This window comes from Camponotus floridanus, unplaced genomic scaffold (assembly GCF_003227725.1).
Source record: "Camponotus floridanus strain SB8 unplaced genomic scaffold, Cflo_v7.5 scaffold17, whole genome shotgun sequence".
NCBI lineage: Eukaryota > Metazoa > Arthropoda > Insecta > Hymenoptera > Formicidae > Camponotus > Camponotus floridanus.
The window spans coordinates 1,854,892-1,882,216 of NW_020229292.1; the positions used below are offsets into that span (position 1 = coordinate 1,854,892).

Here is a 27,325-nt window from a genome sequence, read left to right on the forward strand (position 1 = left end):
TCACGAAGCGGATTATCCAAGCGTTGAGATGGACGTAATAGAAGAGGTCTTCGTTTACTCCGGTGGTGTCGTCTAGAAGAGTCGAGGGAGCGAGATAATAGAGAGATTCGCGATTTTAAATCCCCTCCCTTCTCGACGCACGTTCCGCAATTCCAGGGCACCGATTCCATCCGTGAAGATCTCATCGTAGCTTTCCTCCGCCTCTCATTTAATCTCTCTCCGACTCCGAGTGAATTCCATAAAATGTAGCGCCTCTTAAACCCTCTCGAGAGCTCTTCCGGCCCGTTGTTCCATTCTTCTGCTACTCAACTCGGTTCGATTACGAGAGACAGTCGCTTAGACAGCTCTCCAGTTCTTGCGGGCTAATTTGAACGACGGAGTAAACGAGAGCCAATCGGAAGTTCCAGATGGGGATGCGGGATGATACTCTAGAATTAAATTCCTGGAAATGCATTTAGCCTCGCGAAATAATTGCAAAGTATCGAACAAATAATCCGCATGTACACTGAATATATTCTCGAATGCGGAAAAGGATGTATATTTTATTTATTTATTCTTGCTGAAATATTACTCTAATTTCTTATAAATGCATCATCGATATATTAGATGCAAATATATGCAACATATTCGTATTTTAATTACATTAATCTCCTTGGAAAATTCCTATTATGCATGTCAAGCATCTTGCGCTAGTATTTATTTGAAGACAAAAGAAATTAAGAACATTCAAAATTTTAACCGTTAAAATGATATTGGTTTTAGATGTAGAATTTTATGATAAAATGACAATTATAATGGACATCATGAACCTTCTAACAATCGAATTAGATAGGACCAAAGTATCTTTGAGGAAAAAATTTTTTTTTAGTCTACATCACCATCGGCTTTTGCGTTCGGTTTGCGATACCTTTATGGTTTCTATATCATTAAATTTTTAAGATTAGCTTAGTTTATCCACGACTACTAAAGTAATTTTGCGCTGAAGAAGACTTAAAAAATTGAGCCGAAACGTCCGCTTTCATTACATATTACGTATTTATTTACATTCTGATTTATATTTGTCAACATGATGTCATTACTTATTATTTTTGTATAATTAAATTTTATTTACAGAATAATGTTAATTTAATGTAATTTTCATTCACGCTCCTTAAGCCGTTTCTCTATATTTTTAATTCAGAAGTTTAATAAGAAATAATTATTTAAAAAACGAGAAATGTCGATAATAAAATTCATTTCGTCACGCATATTATATCATATTATTATGAATGAAATACAAGTGTAATTCAAAGAGATTAATTGCAAATGTAACTCATATCTTGTATTCAACCTTTTGCAAATTGATCAGTTCCTCTTAAAAAAACATTCAAAATAATTCATTGTGGCACAAAAATTCATATTGATACCATCTTCTAGTAGAAAGGTGCATTTAAATCATATCAACGCTAGATATCTCGGTTTCCTGTCATGTTGGTGAGTTCCTCGCCAAGTATCTTTAGGAACCACGTCTGAACATTCACCCGATAATCGACCGGCCGAGTAAGTCAGCTTCTTGCTTGGTTTGCAGCGGGAATTCTGAACATGGGTGAACATGGGCGGGTGTACTTTCTCGTGACCAGATGTCGGCAGTCTGTCTGTAACCGGTTCGATCCGGTGTATACCGCGCATAAAGCAACGCGCATTTCCATTGACCAGCCAGTCCGTGGTTGGAGCCGTGCACTTGGGCCAATAGTAACCGTACGACATCGTCGAGTACACCGTGCGCTCCTCAAGAGACCTCAGTCTCGTCGTGGTGCTCCATCTTCTCGCAACGTCACGTCTAAAGGTCGACGCAAATCGAGCGGGCGATCTGCGCGGGTCGATTGTCAAATTGCATAAGGTTTACGGTCGCTCCGATTGCGCGCGTCCCCCGTAAGAGACGGGACGACTCTCATCGCGACTGTAAGAACGCGTCGAGGTTCTCTCTGGTGAACGCGTTCAAAGGCTGCGCGAAAGCTGCAACTCTTCTTTGGCACTCGGATCCCGCAGCGGAACTCGCGTAGGAAGAGGTGAGTCCCAGACGAGCCTTCTCTCTGCACCTTCCTGACTCTTCGTCCGCCTTTTCGTCTGCCGCATCCCTTCGGAAGTCGCTCTCCATCGCTTCGACCTATCGATCAGACGTCCCTGATAATCTATCTGCGCGCTCGTGAAATCGTGCGGACAGTCGCGCGCGTCAATGATCAGGTCGCTCCTTATCGTCGTTCGTTGACAAAAGCTGCTGATGACGGTCGATGACGTCGTGATAACTTGGTTGAGTCATACTCAACGTCGGCGCTGCAACCACGAAGGTCGAACCTGGCGCGCTAAATCGATCGCGAACGATCTCGCGCTAAAGTCGCTGAGGAGGCGACTTTACATTGGTCTCATCGGGGCGCGAGACCAACTGTCGGCTGTCGGGAAATGGGGTTAGACCGGACGATCGATCGTTCCCAGAAAAGCTAGACGTCGTGGAATAATACGTGGTCGATGCCAGTCCTCGATCGAGCACAAGTGCTGGCTGTTACGTATCGCGAAGTAGGATCTCAACCCTCGACTCTCAGCCCTCCCTCTGCTTTTTACCTGTTTCCCTTATACTTTTCGAAGTTTGAATATTCAACGAATGTCACTTTTATGTAGCCTAGAAGAAGGTTCTTATCCGAATGCATGTGTGGACAAAATTATCTCCTTCTCCTAAATTTCCTGGGCACTCGGTGTCTATAGATCACGTTTACGTAACGACAACTTTCGCGAATCAATGTTGTTGGCGAATTTGAAATATAGTAGCTAGAAAATATTAGAGTTGATAATTTTCTTGATATTTCTAAATGTTTCATAATATTCCGTCTTTTAAAGTGAATATTAAAAAAGAATTAAATTAATTGCTTCATCGAAAAGATAATTTATATCCTTAGTTTTCTCTAAAGAACTTTTATATCTCTTCTTAAAAGAGAGAAGTAAATAAACACATTTTACGCGTCCAATCCCAATTCCCAGCATCCAACAATTATCTTAACAGTTATCTGACATCGCAGACGTAACAGCTTGCAGCTGCTTTGATGACGCTCGAAGGGTCCTGGATCGATCCTACGTGAGTTGTAGGATGGAAAAAAGTCGCAAGATACAAAAATAAACTGTCAGACGTGATAAGATTTTTCATCGGACTGGCAAAGTCTTTACTTTCAAAGCTACGTGTTAAATAAAGCGTATGCGTCTTTATATTAAATTTGGTGGAAAAATATCGCATGCATCAAAGTGGGGCAACGGATAAGAAAAAGTATAGAAATTCTTCTCCTTAAGAACGCATGCACGTTATGATGCTTCGCCTTGTCGTTTCAGGCCACATTAGACTATAATAATGAACAGATCAATGATTCATTGTTCTTCAGTTATAAATACACGCTATCAGAAACAAAAATTGAATTAATAAATCTAAATAACGTGATAATCTCTGAAAGATCGGATAATCGAAAGTTCCATAAAAATATGTTTTAATATTAACATAGATATATAAAAAATATTTTATGCAATTATTATAACAAACATTTGTTGAATTGATTTGATAAATTAAATGGTATCAGAAAAGTTTATTAGACAAAATTTTTCATTGTTATATGTATATAAAACATCTTTAATTAATTGATACTCTTAAATTTTTTTTATGTAACAAACGTATTTTTTACATACATTTTTTAATGAATTTTATATCTGAGCGTAATCGTCGATAATCGCAATTCTTAATCGCTTGAATCAGTGGATCAATAACAGAGAAATTGAAGGGAAATATCGGGGAGATAACGAAAATATTTACATTAATAAATATGTCGTATTGTTTATTATATCATCGATGCTAAAATTTTCTTAAATGAAATAAATTAATTGGACAAGTTCGAGTCGATGTCAAGTCGGGCAGTGTCGGACGAAAAATTAGATGTCGAGAAACGGGGTTAACCCCGACGTTACACGCGAGTATCTACGCGAAAAATCAATACGTGACTCTCCTGGGACCCGGTTTACAACGCGCACGGAAGTCCATCGCGAATTGGTGATCACTGCGTGAACCCCAACAGCGACATGCATACATATTTTGCCCGGAAAGGTCCTGGCCAGATCGATTTCCCGTCTGCTGACGCGAGGCCATAAGCAAGTCGGGCTCGCAGCTGATCCAGTTGCATTCGGCGCTATCGATATTTGAAGAGCTTGGCTGACTCTAAAGTGACGCGTGCTTGACTTGAAATCAAATAAATTGAAATAGAAGTATACGTTCTCTAGTATAGTTCTCATCATATTTCTCTCATATTTTTAGCGAATTATTTTATCTCATAAAGAAATTAAATTGTTTTGCTGCAGATAATTAAACGGTGTAATTTAATAATGTGTTGGTGTAATTTAATAACGTGATGGCACGAAGCTATATAGCTCATTTTTTTATCAAATTAATAAGAAAATGGATATTCAAGGATAAAAAATATGTACAAACTTTTAAACAAATGTTTATAAATTCCGTTTCATTTAACACAACATTTAGTTATCAAATAATAATTTTTCTAAGTAACAAAATTTGCGATATTTGAATAATTGTTTGCGCATGAAGATTCTTTACATTGATTTCATTTTAATGTTAGTCGCACAATAATCATTTGTAGCGTTCACAATAATAACGATAATATCGTAGCACGTTATGAAATAATTTTTTTAACTAGCGGAAATCATAATTGGCAGGAAGATCGTAATATCAGATTAATGTTCTTATTGTTAATGTTCTGATTTAATTTCTTTAAAAAAAAAAAAAGAATTACGAATTTATTTTTACAACTAATATATAATTTAGTTTGGTACATATATTCAAAGGATTTTGGAGCCAATTTGCTATAATAAGGTCTTTAAATATAAATCCAGTCTGAATCAGTTCTCTTGGATTGCGATTCATCGAACGTTATATAGATCAATAACTACACCCAATGGACTACACCCATATTAAGAGATAGACGTGCATGCGTAATAAATTAAATCTTTAATCTCTATGTGCTTATCGATTATCAACGATAGAAACCTTAGAAGGAAAAAGTGTAATAAATGCGCGTGTCTTTTGATCGATAGATTGAAGTGATGTTAATCGCAGACGAATTCACAAACTCGATTTATCGTATATTTATATATTATCGTACGATATATTTATCGTACGATTCTCTTTTGCATGTATCTGTCTGTTTCTCTTACGAATTTACATCACGTTTCACGTTAGTCTCACGATCAGTGACTGATATAGATCCTAGAAGAATTTATATATTAATCATTTTATTGGCACGCGCTTGATTAATTGATAAGGATAGTTGACTAAAACACGACACTATTTATATTGTTCGCACGTTTCCTGTTTATCGATACGTTTCACGAAGATGCATAATTAAATAGTTTTTAATTGGCATGTCGCCATGCATGATTTTCTCGATATCAACAAAGAAATCGATGGATTTTGTGCATGTCGATCATATGACACGCATCTTCATTTTTTTATATTTTAGCGAGGACGATTCTGCGAGGCATCGGCAATAACGTTTTCGATCAAAGTCGTACAATGAGATAAGTCTAATTATAAAACAGTCGATGCGCTATAGAACTTGTACGTGTTCTGCTTATACATTTCTCAGATTTATTTCTCTGCATACAATATAATATAACTCGAAATTCAATTTCATAAATATTTCATCATATTATCGGCAAAAGTAAATTAAATCAATAAAAATAATTTCTTTTATAAATAAATAATTTAATAACTTTTTATTCTTGCGAGACTATTGTTAGAAATTTAAAAAGATAAACAAATTTATCTCTATTACAATTATAAATTAATATACGTTCATTGTTTCTCACGACGTGTGAGCGATAAGATATACAATAAATTATAAAATGCGAATTGAAACTGTGCATTGACTTGGCAAATGTTGCAAAGATGGACGACAATCAAGTTTACGAAAACAATAGCAGCTCGCTCGTTTGTTTTCGTCAGAACGACAGAATTGTTTGTTTCTGTGTGTATTTTCGTAAACTTTCACGCGATTTTATGTACCTAGAAGTCCATGTTAACGATTGAATTCAAGAGAGCATCTTTATATTTTTCCTTTATATTTGCACTGATCCGGATTCCAAATACGTTTACATTGGAGCATGACTGCAATTGTTTACAATAGAGAGTACATTAAACGTATGATGAAAAAAAAAAATTTACAGGAAGTTATAATATGGAAAAATATTTAATCAACTCGTGCAATTGCGTTATTATTTCCATTTATTCCATTTATATAGTAATAATTAACTTTTTTTCGCATAATTTAATATATAATTATCGTGCAACATATTGCAAACATTTTTATAAAAATAACTTTTAATTATGTATGTGTAATGTGTACAGAAGCAGAAAATAAAAAAGATTAAATTATTAAAAAAGATACGAAGCAGAAAATAAAGAGAAAAATGAACCAATATATCGAAGTACAAAATCATACAATAAAATTTTTATAATTATTTGCTTCGGTGCCTCATAAAATTTGTTTGTAATTATTGATTAAAAATCAAAAGTAGTATAAAGTATGTTAAATTTTTTCTACTTCAATAAAAGAAGAAATAAATGTTTTACAAAATTCTAAAGTTTAATTAATTATAATTCAAATAGATTTGCTAAAAAATATTATCAAAACTGTCATTATATGATATAATTAGAAATGAAATTGTATATTTATTACTAAACAACATCAAACTTTTTAATTGTACATTTCTCTATAAAACTTGTCAAAATTTTTCTCAGAAAAATTTTTATCATCTCTTATGAGCAATAAACACTAGTTGCTAATAAAAATGAAAATAAACATATTTTAAAAACATATTTTCACAATACATTTTCGCCTATAGAATCTAATTATTAGTTGCATTTAATTTTTGTTATTGTTTGTAATGAAAGAAAAAATTACTGATTGATATTAATTAACCACGACTATTGTGCGATCGTTTCATAAAAATCTTTCTCAAGGAAATCGATTTGATTTACGATCGAACGACTGCCGATGCCTCGAATCGCACTGCGATCGCCGTCACAGGATCTCCTTATCCTTGTTTTTTCTTTCTTTTGTTTCTTTGCCGTTCGTTTGCCTTTTTGACGTGCGATATTGGCATATCGGCTTCGGGCACGCCTATCATCAGCAGCAGCAGCAACGTCTCTCTCAGCTCCAAGCGCCTTCGAGGCGATTCCTCGCCGAGAGGCCAACTATCTGGACGGAAATCGTCATCCTCGACTAGCACGACGATCAAGTAGATCGTATCGGGTGAGGAACGACTTCGCGAACGAGACAGGACGACGGAAGTCACGCCATGCCGGCAGGTATTGGCGCTTCGTACAGGTCGTTAGGCGACCTGGGCGAAGACGTTTACAAAAGCACGACCATCGTCGACCAGACACAGACTACCGGCCAGAGCGTCCTCGAATCTGTCAAGAAGGCTTTTAGTTTCGCCTCGCCAAAGGTTGAGATCCGGAAGAAAGACCCGCTGATTGAGGACCGTCCCGAAAGCATCACGATTGTCCCAAGGTAATGCCTTAAGCGACATTGTCCGGGAATATGGGGGAAAAACCGGTCAGCAGGTAGGAATACGATCGCGGGATATATCGTGTCGCTGTTCTTCAATCTCGAATCTGCTTGCCCTTTCGAGCACTGATAGTCTTAACGCGGTTTATTTAAAAATCAACGATTTTTGCTGGATTCAATTGTATCTTGAATATCTATGTATAAAAAAATTACATTAAAGATAATTTTGTAATTATAATTAAAATGACGTTGAGAGTTTTCGGTTCAAGATATACATATTTTAATTTTTTATACGTCTTAATATATACATCTTTTATATAAAAGACGTCTTACTTAAAAACGCAAATGCTTAATGTTACAACAAAATAAATGATGCAAGTTATTAAAGAGTTTATGCAACGAGCACTTCGAGGTTGAAGACACATTAGGGCATGATTTTAGTGCTTTTGTTGTTGGCTGCTATAGCGAACGAGTTTCATGAAATTAATTGTAATACTATCGATGCAGTTTCTACAACTTTCGTTGCATGTTTATAGACTGGCTAAAAACATCTATTGTAATATATTGAATCATCTATTAGAAAAAAATATCTAAAGAATATAAATATTAGAAAATATTATTATATAAAATATATAATATATAATATATATAATATATAATATATAATATATAATATAATATATATTATATATAATATTAGAAAATATTATTATATAAATAATAATATTATATAAATAATATTATAAATATATTATATAAAACATTAAATGATATATTTTTATATTCTTTTAAGTAATATAACAATGTAATAATACGATTATGTGTTATAATAAAAGTAAGAATGGCACATGTTGACGATTAAAATCTTGATATAAAGAAAAGAAATTCTCTTCAGATATGCAAAATTATAGAATTTATGAATCTGAAGGAAGAACTTGATGCCTTGAAGACACATTATTCGTATGTGATAACATCTTCTACAAATGTGCAAAATATTTCTAGCCTTCTGCAGTTGTTATTTGCATGAAACATAGAATCATACGTGTCACATTATTCCCAAATTTAATTTTCAAGCTGGTTTCATACTCTCATTTTCGAGATCCTGTTTTCTCAAAATATTATATAAACTTATATACTCTAAAAATATATAATATTTAGGGAAAAATTGCATATTTTCATATATGATTATGCTCTTTTTAAAATCTATTTTTTTTTTAATATTTTCTGAAAATAAATTTAATAATCTGATTATGCTCTTATGTGATTATGCTCTTATATATGATTATGCTCTTTTTAAAATCTATTTTTTTTAATATTTTCTGAAAATAAATTTAATAATCTTTATATTATAATTTAATATAATAAAATGATCTTTTGACATTTTACACATTTCGTTATATTTAGCCATATAACTAACACAACCGTGTTCATTTCTATCAAAATAAATGTTTAAAAATATGTATACATTGAAAATAGCCGTCTTCAGCAACGAAAGTGTTACCGTATCGAAATAGAATAACTGAAAATATTTTTACACATACAAAAAATAAAATACATTAAAAATATATTCGCCAATGCCACATAATTACACTAATGCTTGCAATTTGATTATTCTAAATACTACTAACAACGATTGTTCGCTTTGACGCTGACCAAAAGTAAACTTAATGCAATGTATATTTCAAAACTAACATTTTCAACAATTAAACAACTTTAACACAGAATCTGACACAAGCCAAAGGGTTTCCCGCAATTTTGCGCGCATGATATAAATTGCTCGGCAGCTTTAGCAACCTCTGCTGTTATTAAACACGGTTCGTTTTCCCCACGGAAATCATTGATTACGCGAGCTATTTGCACAGTACATATATAACACTAACCAATAAAACGAGTAAAAAAATTCTCGAACCTTTCGATTAAAGATGCACATGGAATACACAGATTTGTAGAGATAAAAATTAACTGACTGTGAGCATAAAAATATATTGATTCAAGAAAGAAAAAAAAAGAAAAAAAACTAGAGCTGTTGATATTTCGCAAAATATTTCGTAGAATATTTTGTTTGGAAATAATTAAATTTTGGCTTGTATAAACAGAATCGGCTATAAAGCCAACATATCGTTTTAGATTAGTAGATTAGTAAGTACGGACGAACTTCAGGATCGGACGTTAAAGGTGTCGCTATCGATCAGTTCATGCTGAAGGTTCGAGCGAAAGGTAAGTCACGTTGTGGCACCTGAAAAAGACATTTCTTTTTCTCTCTCGTGCTTCAAGCCTCAGGTGCACGCACCAATAACACTGGCTTCTCGCATTCCCTTGTCCACCGTAATCACCCTCATCATCGCCGCTTGGTTTATCTCGTTGTTACTATCACGTTATTACTATCACCTTCTCTGTTGCGTGCATGCGATCGGTCGTTTTTCTTTATCCTTGCAACGCTTCATGGTTCGCGACGGAAACGCGCGGAACCGGCTTCTCGAGTGACCAAGGGCGATTATAAATACGAGCAATCGAGGGGTCCGGGTACCATCATCCGAGTCGCGGTCAATTTAGAAAATCAAACCGCCATAACTCAACGTTGTTATACCTGTAGTAAAACTTTGACTTTAAACTAGTAGAACACATGAAGCCATAGTTTATCTTTTCATTGTACATTTGTTTTATAATTTCATACATTTAGATTTTATTTAAAATTCTTACGTATGATATACAAGCATCTTTATATCTATATAATTATTTACTAATTAATTATTTTAATTACAATATATTTATTTATAATATTTATTTTAATTACAATTAATATAATTATTACAATATCGAATGTTTTAAATTTTAGAAAATTCGGTACCTTTAGTTAAGACAGCAGAAGGTATTTTTTTATCGTGTGGCTATTAAAATTGAAATATTATCTCTTAATTTTAGCCTGAAGTTTAACTCAATTTCCCTTCATTTATTCAAGTGTGCAATATTTAAATATGAGATTTTCGATCCTCGATTTAATTGGCCGTAAAAAATGGTAACCTTTATAGTAATTTTACATTCAAATGAACCATGTGCTAAATACCAGAGATTGTAAAACAAAGAGAAGTCGATTCTTAATGCGATCGATGTAGAATGCTAACAAAAGCAGATTGACGCTAATATGACACTGCTATTCGTTCATTGTGCTAATTGCTTTTACGTTGTTACAAGTTGTTTGTTTATTGTGACGGGATAAAGGCACGACACATGCCGGTGGGGCCGGGTCCTATGATTATTCGCCGCCATTTTGTTCTAGGGAGAAAAACAGGATGCCGACAGCAGCCACTGCCGAGGAATCTGCTCTTTTGGGGTAAGTTTTTGGAATAAGAGAGAGGAGAATTTATAGAGACCGTCGCGTAATCGGTATTTTCTATCTTTCGGCAAGTATCGCATTGAATAGTTGCAATTTATGCTGATGCGTAGATATGTAGTCGGAGTGGATATAGTTGATATTTAATGAAAGCCTATATATTGAGAATGTATAGTCACTTTATTATTATTCATTCACATTCATTTACTCTGAATCGTTTCATCCCAATAGCATAAATATTTGACTTGTTTGACGCAGCACAGGTAGGAGTGAGGATAAAAATTGCAAATTTATCCTTCTATTAAAATCCCGCCTGAAATAACGAAGCTAAGCAATATGGTTTCATTATTAATTAACGAAAAAAATATAAAATAACATAGAAATTCATTTGAATAATACTATGTCTGCCATCTTTAATATTTATCATGATACAAAGAATAATTAAAAGTAATATCTGTTAATTTTATTCGCAAGAAGATTAAATATATTTTTCTAAATTAGAATATATTCAATATACATAATTATAATATATTTTTAAATATTAAGAATGAGCAGGAAAACATTTTTGTTGTCATAATTTGTAGGGTTCTTCAATTGACATGGACAATTGACATTGACCTTGTGCCCACGGCGTCGAGTAACCAGATCATAACTCACTCAATTGTGTTATTAAAAGTTATTATGCGTTATTTAGCGGTACAACTGTGTAACAGTTGTCTTGTGCAATGGTCATCAGCAAACAAATTGGATGCTCCGATATATATTTGATCGATATACAATTCATATTTAATTCGATATATAATTGATTGAGATATAAGAAGAATTATAAATGCGCTGCAACTGAAAATGAACATAATTCTAGATTTTGTTGCAATCGCACTGCATATTATGTAAAAGCAACGACACAGTGCATTATTCTAAGCTGACAAGAAACAAAGCTGCAATAATGCGCGACGGCAGCAGTGTTCTTTTATATATGATATTGGTTGAACAGCGTTTTAATGGGTGACCTAGCTGTTATTTAGAGCTATGACCCAAATTTAGAAAGCTTATGAAACTTAATTGTTTAAGACAGTTTAACGAAAGTTCCTAAACTTTCAACATTTATGCTGTTAAATAGAGCTACTTCATGATTCTTATAAACTCGCGTCGTTGGTACTACTTTCTAATTTAAATATAAATGTAAAGTTAAAATCGCAAATTTTGCTTTAAGATCACCAAGTTTCGTCAAAATTTTTCCTCGAATTATATAATTCATTTGTGCTCATTCTATTATAAATTTTTTTTAAAATCTGACAAGAAATTATTGCTTTGCAAAACTGTCTTTGTTTAAAAGAGAAAAAAATAAAATTTTTTTCTCTTTTAAACAGTTTCGCAAAGCAATAATTTCTTGTCAGATTTTTTAAAAAATTTATTTATTTATTTGCGATTTTAACTTTACATTCACATTTATATTTATATTTATATTTTTATTAATTGATCAAATCAATGAAATATTAGCACAATCAATGCTATTTGGGTGGATTATTGATGGGAATTTATATTATTTAAATATAGAGCATTTTATTTCTATTAAATATATATATATATATATATATATATATATATATATATATATATAATATCGATTATTTTAATTCTGATATACTGTAACAATAAATAACAAATTTATATTGTCAATAGAAATTTATTTATATTGTGAAAGGAAAAAAATGATCGTTATATTCGGTGATGAATTCGTCGAATAATTTATTTGAAAATAATTTAGCAACGCAGAGTTGACCAGCTATAAAATTCGATAAGAAATTAAAATTTCACAACTAATGCGTTCCATTCTTATGATTTGTATTGCTAATCATGCATTTTTTCGATTTTAATTATTTAGGAATTATATGCGTGACATTCGACTAAGCATTAATTTATAGATATAATATATGAGATTATAATTCAAGAAAATTTATAAATCGTTACAAGATGATTCACATCTTAAAGAAACCAACACAGAAATATTGTCTTTAAGAAATATTGAATTAAATACTGTGTTTTAAAAATTTAAATTTAATCATATAACTTTTTATTTTAAAAGAATTATCTTTCCTTTATTTAGATAACTTACATATTTTTATCTTTCTACTTTTAAATTTATTTTAACTCAAATACGATTTTGGAAAAATTTTGCACGTATCACTTCTTTAAAACATAAACACATGTATTACTTCTTTAAAACTATATAAAAATTTTTATATTATTAAAAGAGAAGCAAATCGACTATAATAAATGACAATGATAATTACGACGTTGAAATTTAGCAATATTATTTATTGAAAATATGTCAATATTACTAAACGAGTAATTGTAGAAGGAACTTTAATAGAATGTAACATTTCACGTAATAGAGCGAGTTTAGGAGCTTCCTGAAGTTGACGATGTAATTTCACTACGTCATTCTTCGTTCGCGCGTGCATATTAGTCTTAGGACAAAGATGTTCTACTTGTTAGGATAAAGGACGAAGCCACACCTCTCTTGACTAGTACTCACAGCGAAGTAATTAACGGCGAAATTAGAACTACTTAGGAACTATTAAGACCATCATATATAAACGTCTTGTTGTCACAATGTCCTACAGTATTACTTTAAAAACAGAAGAATTTTTGAAAATGTTTCTTTATTAATTTTAAAAATATTTCTCTTCTAATATATATGTATCTCGTCTTTTTTAATTCTATGCAAAGATACAAATGATTGATAGTAGTATGTGTATATGTGCATATTTTATTTTAATATATATATATATATATATATATATATATATATATATATATGTCCTTGTGTAATCAAATAGCATTAAAAGATCGCATGCAGATATGCAATCTAACAATATAATATTTTATATATATGTTAAATCTTATCTTACAAATCTATTATAATTTTAAAGAAAAACTAATTTAACTTATTATATGTATATTATTAATTTAAAAAAATTGTGCCGGACGTAATTAATCTTTGAACGCAAGAAATTAATTTCCCGATCTAAGAATTCTTTAAGCAATCATATTTTAATCTATTTATTTTTTAAGCTTGTTAATCTTAACAGATATTAGATCTTTAATTTTTTTAAAATTTCATTCTATGCATAATTTAATATATTTTGCAAATTTTTATAAATTTTTTTAAATATATTAAAAATATTTATTATATATATTAAAAATATTTTTATAAAAATATTGTCTTTTTAAATTGTTTTATAACAAATATATATACTGATATTAATTACAATGTTGTTCATATGAACTGTTGTTATATGATTGAACATTGTATTCCAAGCTAAACAAATTTATAAGGAATATTATAAACCTAATCAATTAAGCGAAATTTATTTTGCACGTGCTGTTTTCTTCGATCTGCACAAATCATTGTTTATAGTTTGTGTAATTAGTGATTCGTGTTATGTAGATCGAAGAAATTTCGCTTTAAACAGGCCACTGCTCTTTACATCATGAAGAAAGCGAACATATATCGATTGAAATGCAATCTGAGTTAGCAATAAGTTCTTTGTCAACCGACAAAAAAACTTTAGCCGTTTGGTTAATTGTCACTTCTTTCTCGCGTGACGTTGATTTTGTTTCTTTTCTTGCTAGAAATTAGTCTTTACTTATCTCGATTCAACATCTTTGCCGTTTGTTACATAAAGGAATGATAAATTGCTCTGATAGGAGGTCGAAACGTAACGATTCTATGTGACGCTACAGTCGTGTACGTCAGTATTTGCTCCACTTTTGCTAGAAATTCGTTCAACGTAACTTGGCGTCGCGCCAGTTCCACTTTGATCGGATGGCACCGACTTTATCAAACAACTCTATATTCCAATAAAAATAACGTAATTAATAATTTATTAGCGCATCATAAGTTACCGTTTGTTCTCTCTTTGAATCTTTTGATACATAAATTATCTTCAAAATAAAAATTGATTAACAATATTTTATACACAGTTATTGGGAAATCAACAGTAGCAGATCAAATTTTTTACTGGAAGTAATGCATAAAATGAATAAATAATATTCGAAGCAACATGTAGAAATTGATTTGAAAACTGTTTGTATGAATAAATATATGACAATCTAAAACAATAATGAACGAATTTTTCACGAATTTTTAAAATTTTAAACAGAAAAAGATAGAAGATATTTTCTAATTAAACAAACTCTTATTAATTTTAGGTCTCTGATTCATCTTCCTGCTAGAAATGCAAAGTATATCTAACTCAAATAATCGGTACTCTATAATAATAATGGAGTACGATTCTGTTTAGAACGTGTCCTGTATCATACTTGTTTGCGGTAGACAGAGATTTATTTGCTTACCTTAGTAACTTGCGAAGGATCGATGAAATAGCGTAAATCGATCCTTATTCTGCGGCTTCGTCTTACATGCAAGAGATCAGAAAGAATCTATCTACTTCGATTAATCGATCGAAAAAGAATATTATCATGCAAGATATCGAATAGAGGTACTGCCACTGAATGATTATTTGGTTACAGTTTGTGGTTAAACAACCATTTTTAAGAAAATTTCACGCTGTTTGCCATTTAAAGACATTTTATCCTCCTTATTGTGAACTTTAGAGATAAGATTATACAATACATGCAATTTTAACTGGATTCGATATTAAATTTTTATATTTGTTTTAATTAAATTTAAAAGACATTGAAATATGTCAAACAAACTTTTATAAATAAACTGTTAAATTTATTTATTTTTACTTATTTATTTATTTATTTTATTTATTTATTTTATTTATTTATTTATTTATTTTTGCTGCAAATCTAATTTCTAAAACTAATATTTATAAAGATTTCTTATATATATTCGAACATTTTCTTCGTAACTTTGAGATAAGTTATCGTCCTTTATCATATATCCTCACAAAATGGAATTCTTTAATAATAAATGTACAGAAATATGAAGAGAATAAGCCCATACCTTCTTTGATAAAAAAATAAAAGAGTATTATATATATATATATAATACTCTTTTAGAAAAATAGATTATAAAAAATTAAGTAGTATAAAAGAAAAAAGTAGTAGATATTTTAGATTTTTATTTGATAAAATGACAGTAAATTCAATAACGTCTAACGTTGTAGCGAATTATTATCCTTGTACTTTTAAATCCGTACCCAATTTTTCTTTCTTCCAACAAGTTTATATTTAAAGCTATTGAGAATCTTTTTCAATCATGCTTACATTTTATAAAGCTATTTCGCAGTTAATTTAAGCGCGAGAATTTTTCGAGTTTTAAAATTGTAAAATATGAGAACAAAATCCAGCTTCGAGGATTATTGCACCACTTTTCCATTTAGATGGGCGCTTTCAACGAGCCAGTTGAATATTCGTTACGCGAGATATCTCTGGAAATTCGAAAGTAGGATTTCAAGTTGATCCAGGATCAACTCGTTCTTTGTTCTATGAATTCTAAAGGTAGTACAACTTCTCAGTTTGAAGGATATGCTTTTGTGTTTTGATTTAGTGTGACAGAAACTGCCGAAAGTATATAAAATATATGAATATCAATTCGAATATATTTATCAAAATTTTCCTAACGAGCCATTATATTTTTTCGTTATATCTCTAGATAACGCGAGAGTGCTTAAATGAGAAATAAAATGATAAAGTACTTTTTCTATTTCGAATTTTCCGATCGCATACAAATCCGTAACATTCATATAATTACAAAAAATTCTAAAAATATATTTTACATTTTATAAAATATTTCAGATACATCAGAAAATTAGGGAAAATTTCAAATTCTTAAATTCTTACTACTTTATTTAAATTGTAAATGATAATAGAAGAATTTTTTAAATCTTAATTTTTAATTAAATTTATGTCAAATAATTCAAACAATTATTATAATAGATATAATTCATATAATTAATTTGATTATTTGAATCTGCATGTACATACTACGCTTTTATACTATAATAATAATGATGTAATCACTTGTCATTTTAAGAATCGCGATCGATATATTATATATAAAATATGATACGAATATATGAGTTATCTTTTTCTCTCGTTTTTTCAAGAATGAAAACAAATAGCTTTTGATACTTATTCTTTTTCTGAATTTATTTCTTTTTATTATCATCTGAAATGTGAAAATTATTTAAAAATAAAATGTTATTTTTTAATAAAATTTGACATGTTCCAAATAAAACTGATTTTTGAAAAATTAATAGAATATAGATGATTAAAAAACTATTCAACAACACAAATTTAATAAATTACTTATCACGAATATATCGTTTTGTTCAGCGCATAAAATTTATCAGAAAATATCTTTTTTACTTTGTTTAAATTTGTTTTCAGAAAACTTTATGTTATTATTCGATAGTCATTGATTGATAAGTTTGAAAGAATAAATTGTTTATTACAAAATTTTTAACTACTCATATTGTATATAATATTATTCTAGAGACATGAGACATGTAGACAATTTTTAAAACCTTTATCGTTACTGCGATAGCCGGACTTAACTCTGGCCGGAAACGACTGAGTGACGTGCCGGGAAACCTTTCGCACACGCAAATTAGCTATGCTTAGAAATTCAAGTAGCATTACGATGGAATCACTATTGGTACCGTTATTCTGACTAAAGCATTATTACTGAACAAAAAATCATATATCAAAATAAAATATCAGAATTCACCTATCAAACTTTATCAAAAATAAAAACTGAAATTTTTCTATTTCTGTTTCTCTCATAAAAAAAAGTATTTTTGTTAATTAAAATAAAATTAAAATGTAATATAATCAATATAACTAATAATAACAACAATAACAGGACATATGAATGTTTCAAAACTTAACGAAATTTTTTATATTAAAAGCTAGCTTCTACTCAGACTTTAATATTTATTAATTCTTAAAATTTCTCTCTCTCTCTCACATACACAATAGCCGCTCCGATTATTAAAATATTTATAGACTCGAGAATAAATATGGAATGACATATTGTGTATTCATAGTTTTTTAAACATCTTGTAAATACAATATTAAAGCTCATATGTGTAAATGAAAGTATAAAATACGTCATTCAGCTTGTAGTATCTCAATTATTATGTTCATGGAAATGATAGTACTTCGCTGTCAGTAAAGAATGATAAAATGTAGAACATTCTTATGGATATGATACAGCTCTGTAAACTTTATAGCGTATGAAATAGCTCATAAACTAACACGATTTTTATTGCCATGCATGTGGAGAAATAAAGCTATAAAAAGAAAAAAATTTACATTAAAAAAAAATGCTGAAAGAGCAAAATGCGAATACTTTTTGTATAAAAAAATAACTGTATATATAATAATCACATAAATAATAATCATAATTCACCATTCGAATAAAAAGAGTATCTTTTCTCAAATTATTATTTAAGGTAAACTATCTTTAAAAACATGTAATACATTTAAGTATAATTTTATTTAATGAAATAAAAAATGTAAATTATATTTATATATACAATATTTAAAGAAATTAAACAATACGATAAGAAACTAGCGATTAAGAGCCACCGCGGATGGTAGTACGTAAATTTTTTTTAAAGATTAATTGTTCGCGAAATTTAAACGTGCACGAGACATATGCATATGTTTTACTTGCATACCAAGATATGGATATGCCTCGTGCAAGTTCAAATTTTCGCGAACAATTAATCTTTAAAAAAATTTACGTACTGCCATCCACGATGGCTCTTAATCGCTAGTTTCTTATCGTGTTGTTAAAATATATAAAGAGCTTAATTCTTTTCAATTTGAAGAAATTAGTTCTTAATATTTTCGAGTATCGAAATATAAAAAAGATTAATTATATAATATTATTTTTCTGTGTTATTAAAATTTTCTTATAGAGGATTTGAAAAAATATATTTAAAAATTTATATTTATATTACATTAATAGAATATCAATTCCTTTAATATATACAATATCAAAATTTTTTAATTTTAAACACAAATAGTTACAAAAATAAATTTTTGCTTTAAAACTTTAGATTTTATAATTTCCTCCGCAATTAAATATCTCGACAAGGATAATTGATAATTAATAATTGATCTTTTACTCTAAAATAGTTAAATAAATAGTTAAATAAATATCATATTTTGTTTTTGAACTGAAAATCTTATTCTTTGCAATTTTAAAAAGAAACATCACTATAAAATTTTATCCAGTGATAATATCTGCTATTTATCTTTTGCAAAGTTTTAAATTTACAAATTTTTAAATGATGATGAAGATAAGATAAAGTTTGCCGATTTATCTAAATCGAGGTAGAATTTTTGCCCAACTTTGGATCCTTTCTAATATTTATATTTATTGTACTTAATATTATCGCGTGTTTATTTTACGTATTTATGTTTCAATAAATAACCAAGGATACGATATAAAGCGATGTATATCATTTATTTTTATTTCAAAATAACTTTTTGACTTTCAATGATACATGAATTTGTCTTCTAGAAATGCCATAGGGAATATATTCAATTTTTCACAATGGAAATAAATCTATCTGTGTGAAAGTTGCAGAATACAACAACTACAATTCCTTAACAAAATAAAATAAAAGATATGTATGTTTTAATTTATATTTATTGAAAAAAATAATTCTATTTGCCCGTTCAGATCTCACATCTGTTATTTTACGTACTATATAATCTTTATTTCGACGTTTCATGTTTTTTCACACTGTATATTTTCTTCTTTATTTAAACACTTTTTCAATTAACAATATTTTTTCTGTCAAAATTCGAAAAATATAATACTTCGAAATAGCGAAGGAATCCGGAATAATTATTTTTGCAAAATTATTATGTCCACATAAATGCTACCGATATGTTTGTGTATATTATCACAAGTTATCTTAATTTTTCAATATCTTTTAAGTAAAGCTCTTCTTTTTCTTTTTATAAATTTTAATTTTTTAGTTAGGATCGAAGTATGTTCGTATTATGTTTTGTCGTTAAGATTAATGCAAATAAATGCAGACATCGAAAAACATCTATTCTAATGGAAATAAAATTATATGTGTTTTTATATGACATCATCATCTTAATTACAATCGCTTATGTATTATAAATTAAGAAATTGATCAACTAATAAATAAAATGTAGATGTGTTTTTGAATATCGAAAAAAAACGTATTTATCTAAGCGTTTAATTTCACTATATTGTTATAATAATTTTTTAAATTTATTATATACTTTTTGTAATTTGAAAAAAATCATATTATAAGTTAAGTGTGTCACCTATTTTCATGACACGGGAAATATGCTCGATTTGTTCAGGTTGAATTTTCAGACTACTGCATTATGGTTCATTATTCCCATGAATGATTGATTGATAATCAATTCTTGAAATCTCTATCAATCAAGAATACCGAAGTGTTTTCCAATTGATTTCATGGCGCATTTGTGACATCGCATTTCTGTTTATCGATCGTCGACGCCAGTCATCGCGACGCCGTCTACAATACGCGCCATAAATCTGTGAAAACGGCATCTTTCATTTCACATCTCATTCACAAAAACAAATAAATGCTCTCCTTTATTGTCCTTTATTGGCATTTATTACAATTATTATTTTGTATTATATTACAAACTTAATATTCTTTTTTAAATAAAAAATAAAAAATAAATATTTCATAATTAAATATTTCATAAATTTTTTTAATAAAAATTTCATAATAAATAAAAATAATTAAAAAAAATTTAGGTTGAAGAAAATTTTGTCAAAATGTAAAAGTGCATAATGATAATAACGAGTCACCATAAAACACAGTAATGATTTGAAAGATAAGTAATCGCTGTATTAATTCAGATGCCATTATGCGAAAATACGTGCATGCAATCTGACTCATAGGGAGCGATTAATAGATAAGGAATTTAATAATGTGAATGCAGTAACGGGTCACGCAAGTTGTCACGTCATGAAGAGAGAGACGGAGAGAGAGAAAGAATTCGTGATCTACAAACGCATCTTCTATTCTTCGGATAAATATTTCGCGTTTGTTCTGATTACATGGAACGAAAGAATTTCAGATAATAGTTTTAAAGAATTCAGAAGAAAATAGAAACGTAATTCCTTGATTGCAGACAATATTTTGTGGTTTCGTTTCTCTCAAAGAATCTTTTGTGCGTAAAAAGAAGTCAATTAGGATTCTTGCATTTTACTGTCTTACTAAAATTAAGCAGGCGCCATAAATCCTCTGGGATACAAGATGAAGCAAGTCTTTCGAGCATTAAGGGAGTTCATAACTAGTTAAACATCAATGCAACTCCGAGGACGATTAAAGTTATCAGTGCTATTATATACGTTTAGAATAACGTGGGGATATTACTTATCCTATACTGATCCTAAATGCGCTTACTCACGTGTACTTTAAACTGATATAGAACTACTAATGAGTTAGGAGATTTAGTAACTGCTTGACATTTCTGACTATTGCATACCATTAGATGTAATTTAAGTTGTTCTGATCATTAATATGCATTAAAATTATAATAAAAATAAAAATTATAATAAAAATAAAAATTCTATATGAATTATTATAATTAAAGTATATTATATAGAATTGTTGCACTAAAATTATGCATTATATGATATATAAAATTGTTGTCTTTGATTTATAAAATAAGATGCAATTAATCAAATATATTGTATCTCAGACTAAATTTTCCTATTTCATATATTTCATAATAATTTAATAATTAATCGCACGTGTAACGATCGTAATCTTTTTTATTTATTGGGAAATTCAAGCGCGAAAATAACTTGTTATATAACCTGATAGACGTTATAAATCTTGTACTTAAAGCTTCATCATAACAGTTATTGCCAATTTAGGAATAAATTGCACGTATAGTGAAATAGCTTCAAATAGCGTTTAAATCTTGAAGGATACTTTTTAACTAGCTTTGCCAACCGAGCAAATACACTTCTAGTAATTTTCTGAACTGCTGGACCAGAAGTTTAATTAACTCCACGGAAAAGTTAATTGCCATAATAAGTATCTGCATTTAATCAAAAAATGTGAAAATGATTGATGTGTAAGAACAATTTTGAGAAACATATTCAACCATTTACTTTGACTGCTGGATATAACACACAAATCGATAAAAAAGTCACGACTAATATCTTGATTGACATTTTACATATTATATAAAAAACTATTTTGCATAATATTCTGCGAAAATACTGCAGCCTCACTCGAGAAGGCAAGTTATAATAGACGATCATGACAAAGTGCAAAATTCATAAACTTTGTACAATCAATTTTTTCTTTAATTTTTTCAATAAATAAATAATATTACAAATTGTGTTTCGCAAAAATATATGTAACAATTATATAACTTTATACATTATTTTATCACAGAATAATCATTAAATATAATTATTAAATATAATAATTAAAATATAATAAATATAATTTAAATAATTTAAAAAGTAATTAAAATATTTTAAATATAAAAATATTTATTAATAAATATTTTAAAAGTAAAAAAGGATTCCAAAATATTTTTTTCAAGTATAGAATAATTATTACTTAGCCAGGAGAAGAAAGTTAACACGCAAAACACTTCACTTCTTCTTGCAACGCAACGCAATTATTGGCACGAAAACAAATAACGTATCGTCTTAAGTCAACCTCTATAACACTTATTCATCAGAAATTGGAGACGCGGTCGATGGTCAAGAAGACTTAGTCTGAAGTCAACAAAGCACTATTTCATCTCTATTTATTTGTTTGTATGTATTACTTTTTTCGGAATGAAATATAGTAAAAGCTCATTTCATCAATAAATAATTCCATGTGTTGTAATCTATTATGTGAATAATAATCTTAAAAATAATTTGAATAAATGCTACAAATTATTCATTATATATCACGTCACTTTTAAATCACGTTAAATGTTAAAACTGACGTTAGCTTCGAAACATGTAAAATGAGCATTAAAGTTCGATGAAATTATTATTTAGGAGAAAAGTTTAAATGTCTATTTATTTTTTAAAAATATTATTTTCTATTATCTACATATATTTGTAAAGTTTTTAAAATAAGTGTGGAAAAATTATTACACTTATTTATAACAGTAATTATGTTACTGCACATTGTGCACTAATGAACTTCTCGTAAATAAAGCTGTAGGTAGAAAAATACATTTTCGACACGAGTAACAATGCTTTCATGCTGATTTATAATTGTATTTAAATTATAATATATTATGCGATCATAATGTAACAAAAAAAGAATGTTATGCGTTACTTAGAAAATATTATTTAAAAACATATGAATTGTTTGATATAAAACTGCTTAATGAAGAACCTAAAAATACTGGTGTTTTTGTAAGTAAGATATGCATTTTATGTATTAATATAATTTTATCTATTAAATATAGAGCCTGAATTATTTAGTTTTTCAACAGACAAGGATATTCAACATGAAAATAAAGGAAAAGATGAGGTATTTTGTAATTTAAATTTAAATAGTTTTAGCTTTATGTAATATGGAAAAAAAGTTTATGTAACGTAAAAAAAAAAACTTTACCAGCATTTAAATTTCCTCGAGATTGCCGCAGTCATCATCAATTGGCATTCATGTCAAGAATATCGGATTGTTTTTCATCTGTTTGTCACGACGCCAGTAATTAAATTATTTCTTTTTATGCGCAGCACGATGCCTTCCGATAGCATGGATGACATTGAGCTGAAGAACATTCAGTTGCAATTTCCGCCATTGAGATACCTCTCTAGAGATGATGGCTCTGTACGAGAAGAAAGGGTGGAGACCGATAAGGGAAGTTTGTTGGTGGCAGTGCAAGGAAATCGAGCGAAACCAGCTATCCTCACTTATCACGATCTAGGCCTTAACTGTGAGCAATTTATAATTAAAATGTTTAAAATAATGTAACTATGCAATATTTAAATTCTAGTTATAATAATTAATAATTTAATTCTTGTTATAAATTTATTTAAATTAATTATTATTATTAAGATACTCTCTTAAAGTGTATGTGCATAATACATTAATATTTAATATGTTTTTAATACGAAAATTATTCTTTCAGACATTTCGAGCTTCCAGGCATTCTTCAATTACATCGACATGCGTGTTTTACTCGAAAACTTTTGCGTGTATCACGTAAACGCACCCGGACAAGAGGAAGGCGCGCCGACACTCCCCGAAGAGTAAGTTGATTTTTTAAATAATAGACACGAGAAAAATTATATATTTTGCTGATTTCTCAAAGCAAAGCACAATTCTTACAATTCACAATATATTTATACACTTAGCTCCTATCAATAGTCAAAAAGATTCTTAGTTTTTCATCTAGTAACAATTAAAGCAATTCTTTTTTGCTTTATTAAAGAATACGTTAGAGAATACGTTAATTATTAAAGAGATTTCATGCAGATTATATGCCTCTAATTAAGCTTCGAGATACATGTGCGCATGTCTCGCACAACACGTCAATTCAATTAACAAGAATCATTGACCTAATTAGTATCTCAACTAATCTCGTAATCAGTCGAATCCATGACAGCTTGTTTATTATTAATTCGCAAAAAATATAATTGTAATTTGATAAAAATGTAATTGTAATTTGATAAAAGGAATAGTTTTATTATTTTACATATTTTTTCATCATATAAATGCTTTATCGTCGAACTGTGCATTTATACGAGTTCAAACTTATCAATTGTTATGTAATTCTTCCTTTTAATATATATTTTTGATAAAACCAAGATATAAGCAATAAAATTGAGATACACGTAAATGAACTCTACAAATCATGATGCTTAATCCTTTGTATATTGTTATATTTGTATACAAACAAATATATAAAATACACAATATATTTAGAGTTTAAATACAAAGGAATAAATTATAATTATTTAATCATAACATTATTATACAATTTATTTAATTAGAAATTTATAGGATTAAATTCAAAAAAGTAAACCGTCGATAATTTAACATTATTAGATTGAAAAATTATCTTTTTTGAATACAATCAATTATGTTAATCTTAACTAATTAAAGCTTATATTTCAAAAAAACATACATTTAATTAAACATTGAGTTATAGAATAATTTAAACCGCAATGCAGATTTGCATGCGAAGGTTTTGTCAATTGATTTCGTGTTTGCGTGCCAAATCTCTCTGAAGATATCAACTTTAAATATCGATATATTCAGATATCACTTTTTTTAATCTGTATAATATTTATTTGTCTTACGAAAATTACTGATTAATAATATATTATATTATTAAATCATTTTTAATTGTTGTTACAAATACGGCTGAAATTACATTATCAACTGGATTTATAAAAACAGATTATCAATAATATAAAATCCATACATTCCATGATTAATAGCAAAAAAAATATATATTAAATTTTATTTTAATATTTATTGTTTGAAATTCCAATTAAAGTAATTTATCATAATATTATGTTGATTGCAGTAATTTTTATAAAGGCAATATCATAATAAAAATATGTATTTTGACATTATCTGCACATTTCCAGAAACATTAATACATTTAGAAATTTTAATTCTTGGTTTATTTATAATTCTTAACGAAAATAAGAGAAGTATATTTAAACGACGTGAAGATTTGTATTATTCTAATTTACTTAATATTTTTAATGATGTCTGTTTGCGGAAGTTAATTTGCAATTTAGTTATTTATATTTTATTTAGACGCCAATTTAAAGTGAAACATTGTGAATACTTTCTGAACAACAAAACTTTTTATATATATATTTCAGTTACACTTATCCGTCCATGGAAGAACTGGCTGAACAGCTGCTCTTCATTTTCGGCCATTTTGGCATAAAATCCGTAATTGGTTTCGGGGTCGGTGCCGGCGCCAATATTCTGGCAAGATTTGCACTCGCCCATCCGGAGAAAGTAAATGCACTGTGCCTGATAAACTGTGTATCCACGCAGGCAGGATGGATCGAATGGGGTTATCAAAAATTGAACGTACGCCATCTGAGATCGCAAGGCATGACGCAAGGGGTTCTCGATTATCTGATGTGGCATCATTTCGGCAGGGTAAGAATATTAATATTATAAGCTTAAATTTGCAATTCTGGATTATGATTTATACATAGTAATAATCAATGTACCCCAACTATAAAAATACCATCATAAAAGATTGATTAAAATTAGAATTTTATAATATTAAGATAATTTAATATAATTAATATTAATTTTTTCTATCAAAGCAAATAATTTTTTTAACAAATTAGTTTATTACAAGAAAATTTAAACAGCAACATGGTGTCAATAATGAGTTATATTTAAATTCATAATCGTAATATTTGTAAATATTTAATACACAGCAAAATAAATATGAAAATTATCCAATTTTTAAAATTATATATATATATATATATATATATATAATTTAAAAAATTGATTAATTTTCATATTTATTTTGCTGTGCATTAAATATTTACATATATATATATATATATATATATATATATAATTAAGAAAATTGGATAATTTTCATATTTATTTTGCTGTGTATTAAATATTTATGTCATCTGCATAGGCAAATACTAAAATTGGATTTATATATATATATATGTATATATAAATCCAATTTTAGTATTTGCTTACGCAGATAACATAAATATCTTTCTAACATAAATATTTTCGTATAAATTTCTCTTTCAACTTCTTTTATGAAAACTAATTGTGTTCTGGGCAAGACTATACTCTATGAAACTAATAAACCGTCAGGCTCTTATGAGGCGCAAAATAATGTCAACCCAGTTAGCGTTCAAGCGCGAGCGCAAGATGAATTATCGACGACGAAGCTTAAGCTTCCAAAGGCTTGATCTCCATGGAAACTAGAGATTAAACTGACAGTTTTGCTGTCGCTATTATACAACCTGAGAAAATTACTACGTTCAAACACGACCTCTAACCTTTGAAGAAACAAATATAAAAATAATAAAAAGATTGATTTTTTTACAAGAAATATGTTTTCTGCATATGCAACAAATTAAATTGTTTTTTAATTATGTTTAAATTTTTAGATAAATAAGTATAGAAAGAGATAATAATTGAATGGATACGAAATATGCAAATTTTGATATTACAAGTTTGATGATAATATTAATTAATTTGTAAAAAAGAAATACATTTTTTATATAATTTAAATAATAATTGATCATATTTTGTCAATTATTTCATGATAAGTATTTTTTGTTGCAAGAAAAGTAAAAAACGACCTCCAATGTAATATATTAAAGTTTTGGAAATTAATGAATTATCTGTAGCGAGTTGAATTATGAAACTTGGCTGACATTAGTCGAAGGAAATAT

General features: G+C 28.9%; 1 protein-coding gene across 7 annotated transcripts in view; it reads left to right on the forward strand.

Moving 5' to 3' along the window:
- The first annotated feature begins 1,691 nt into the window (after positions 1 to 1,691).
- The window catches only part of LOC105251015 (protein NDRG3), a 32,155-nt gene continuing 6,521 nt past the window's right edge, over positions 1,692 to 27,325 (forward strand). For 3 of the 7 annotated variants that reach the window (XR_889168.3, XM_011257493.3, XM_011257495.3), the window contains exons 1-6: positions 1,693 to 2,048; positions 7,213 to 7,595; positions 10,870 to 10,923; positions 23,648 to 23,847; positions 24,043 to 24,163; positions 25,754 to 26,042. Coding sequence is in view for 6 of the 7 variants with exons in the window: in XM_011257493.3 (XP_011255795.1) it covers positions 7,381 to 7,595; positions 10,870 to 10,923; positions 23,648 to 23,847; positions 24,043 to 24,163; positions 25,754 to 26,042 (879 nt within the window). In the remaining variant the exon portion in view is untranslated. Of the gene's footprint in view, positions 2,049 to 7,212; positions 7,596 to 10,869; positions 10,924 to 23,647; positions 23,848 to 24,042; positions 24,164 to 25,753; positions 26,043 to 27,325 lie in introns of all 7 variants that reach the window. The other 4 variants (XM_011257494.3, XM_011257496.3, XM_011257497.3 and 1 more) reach the window with 4 other exon arrangements.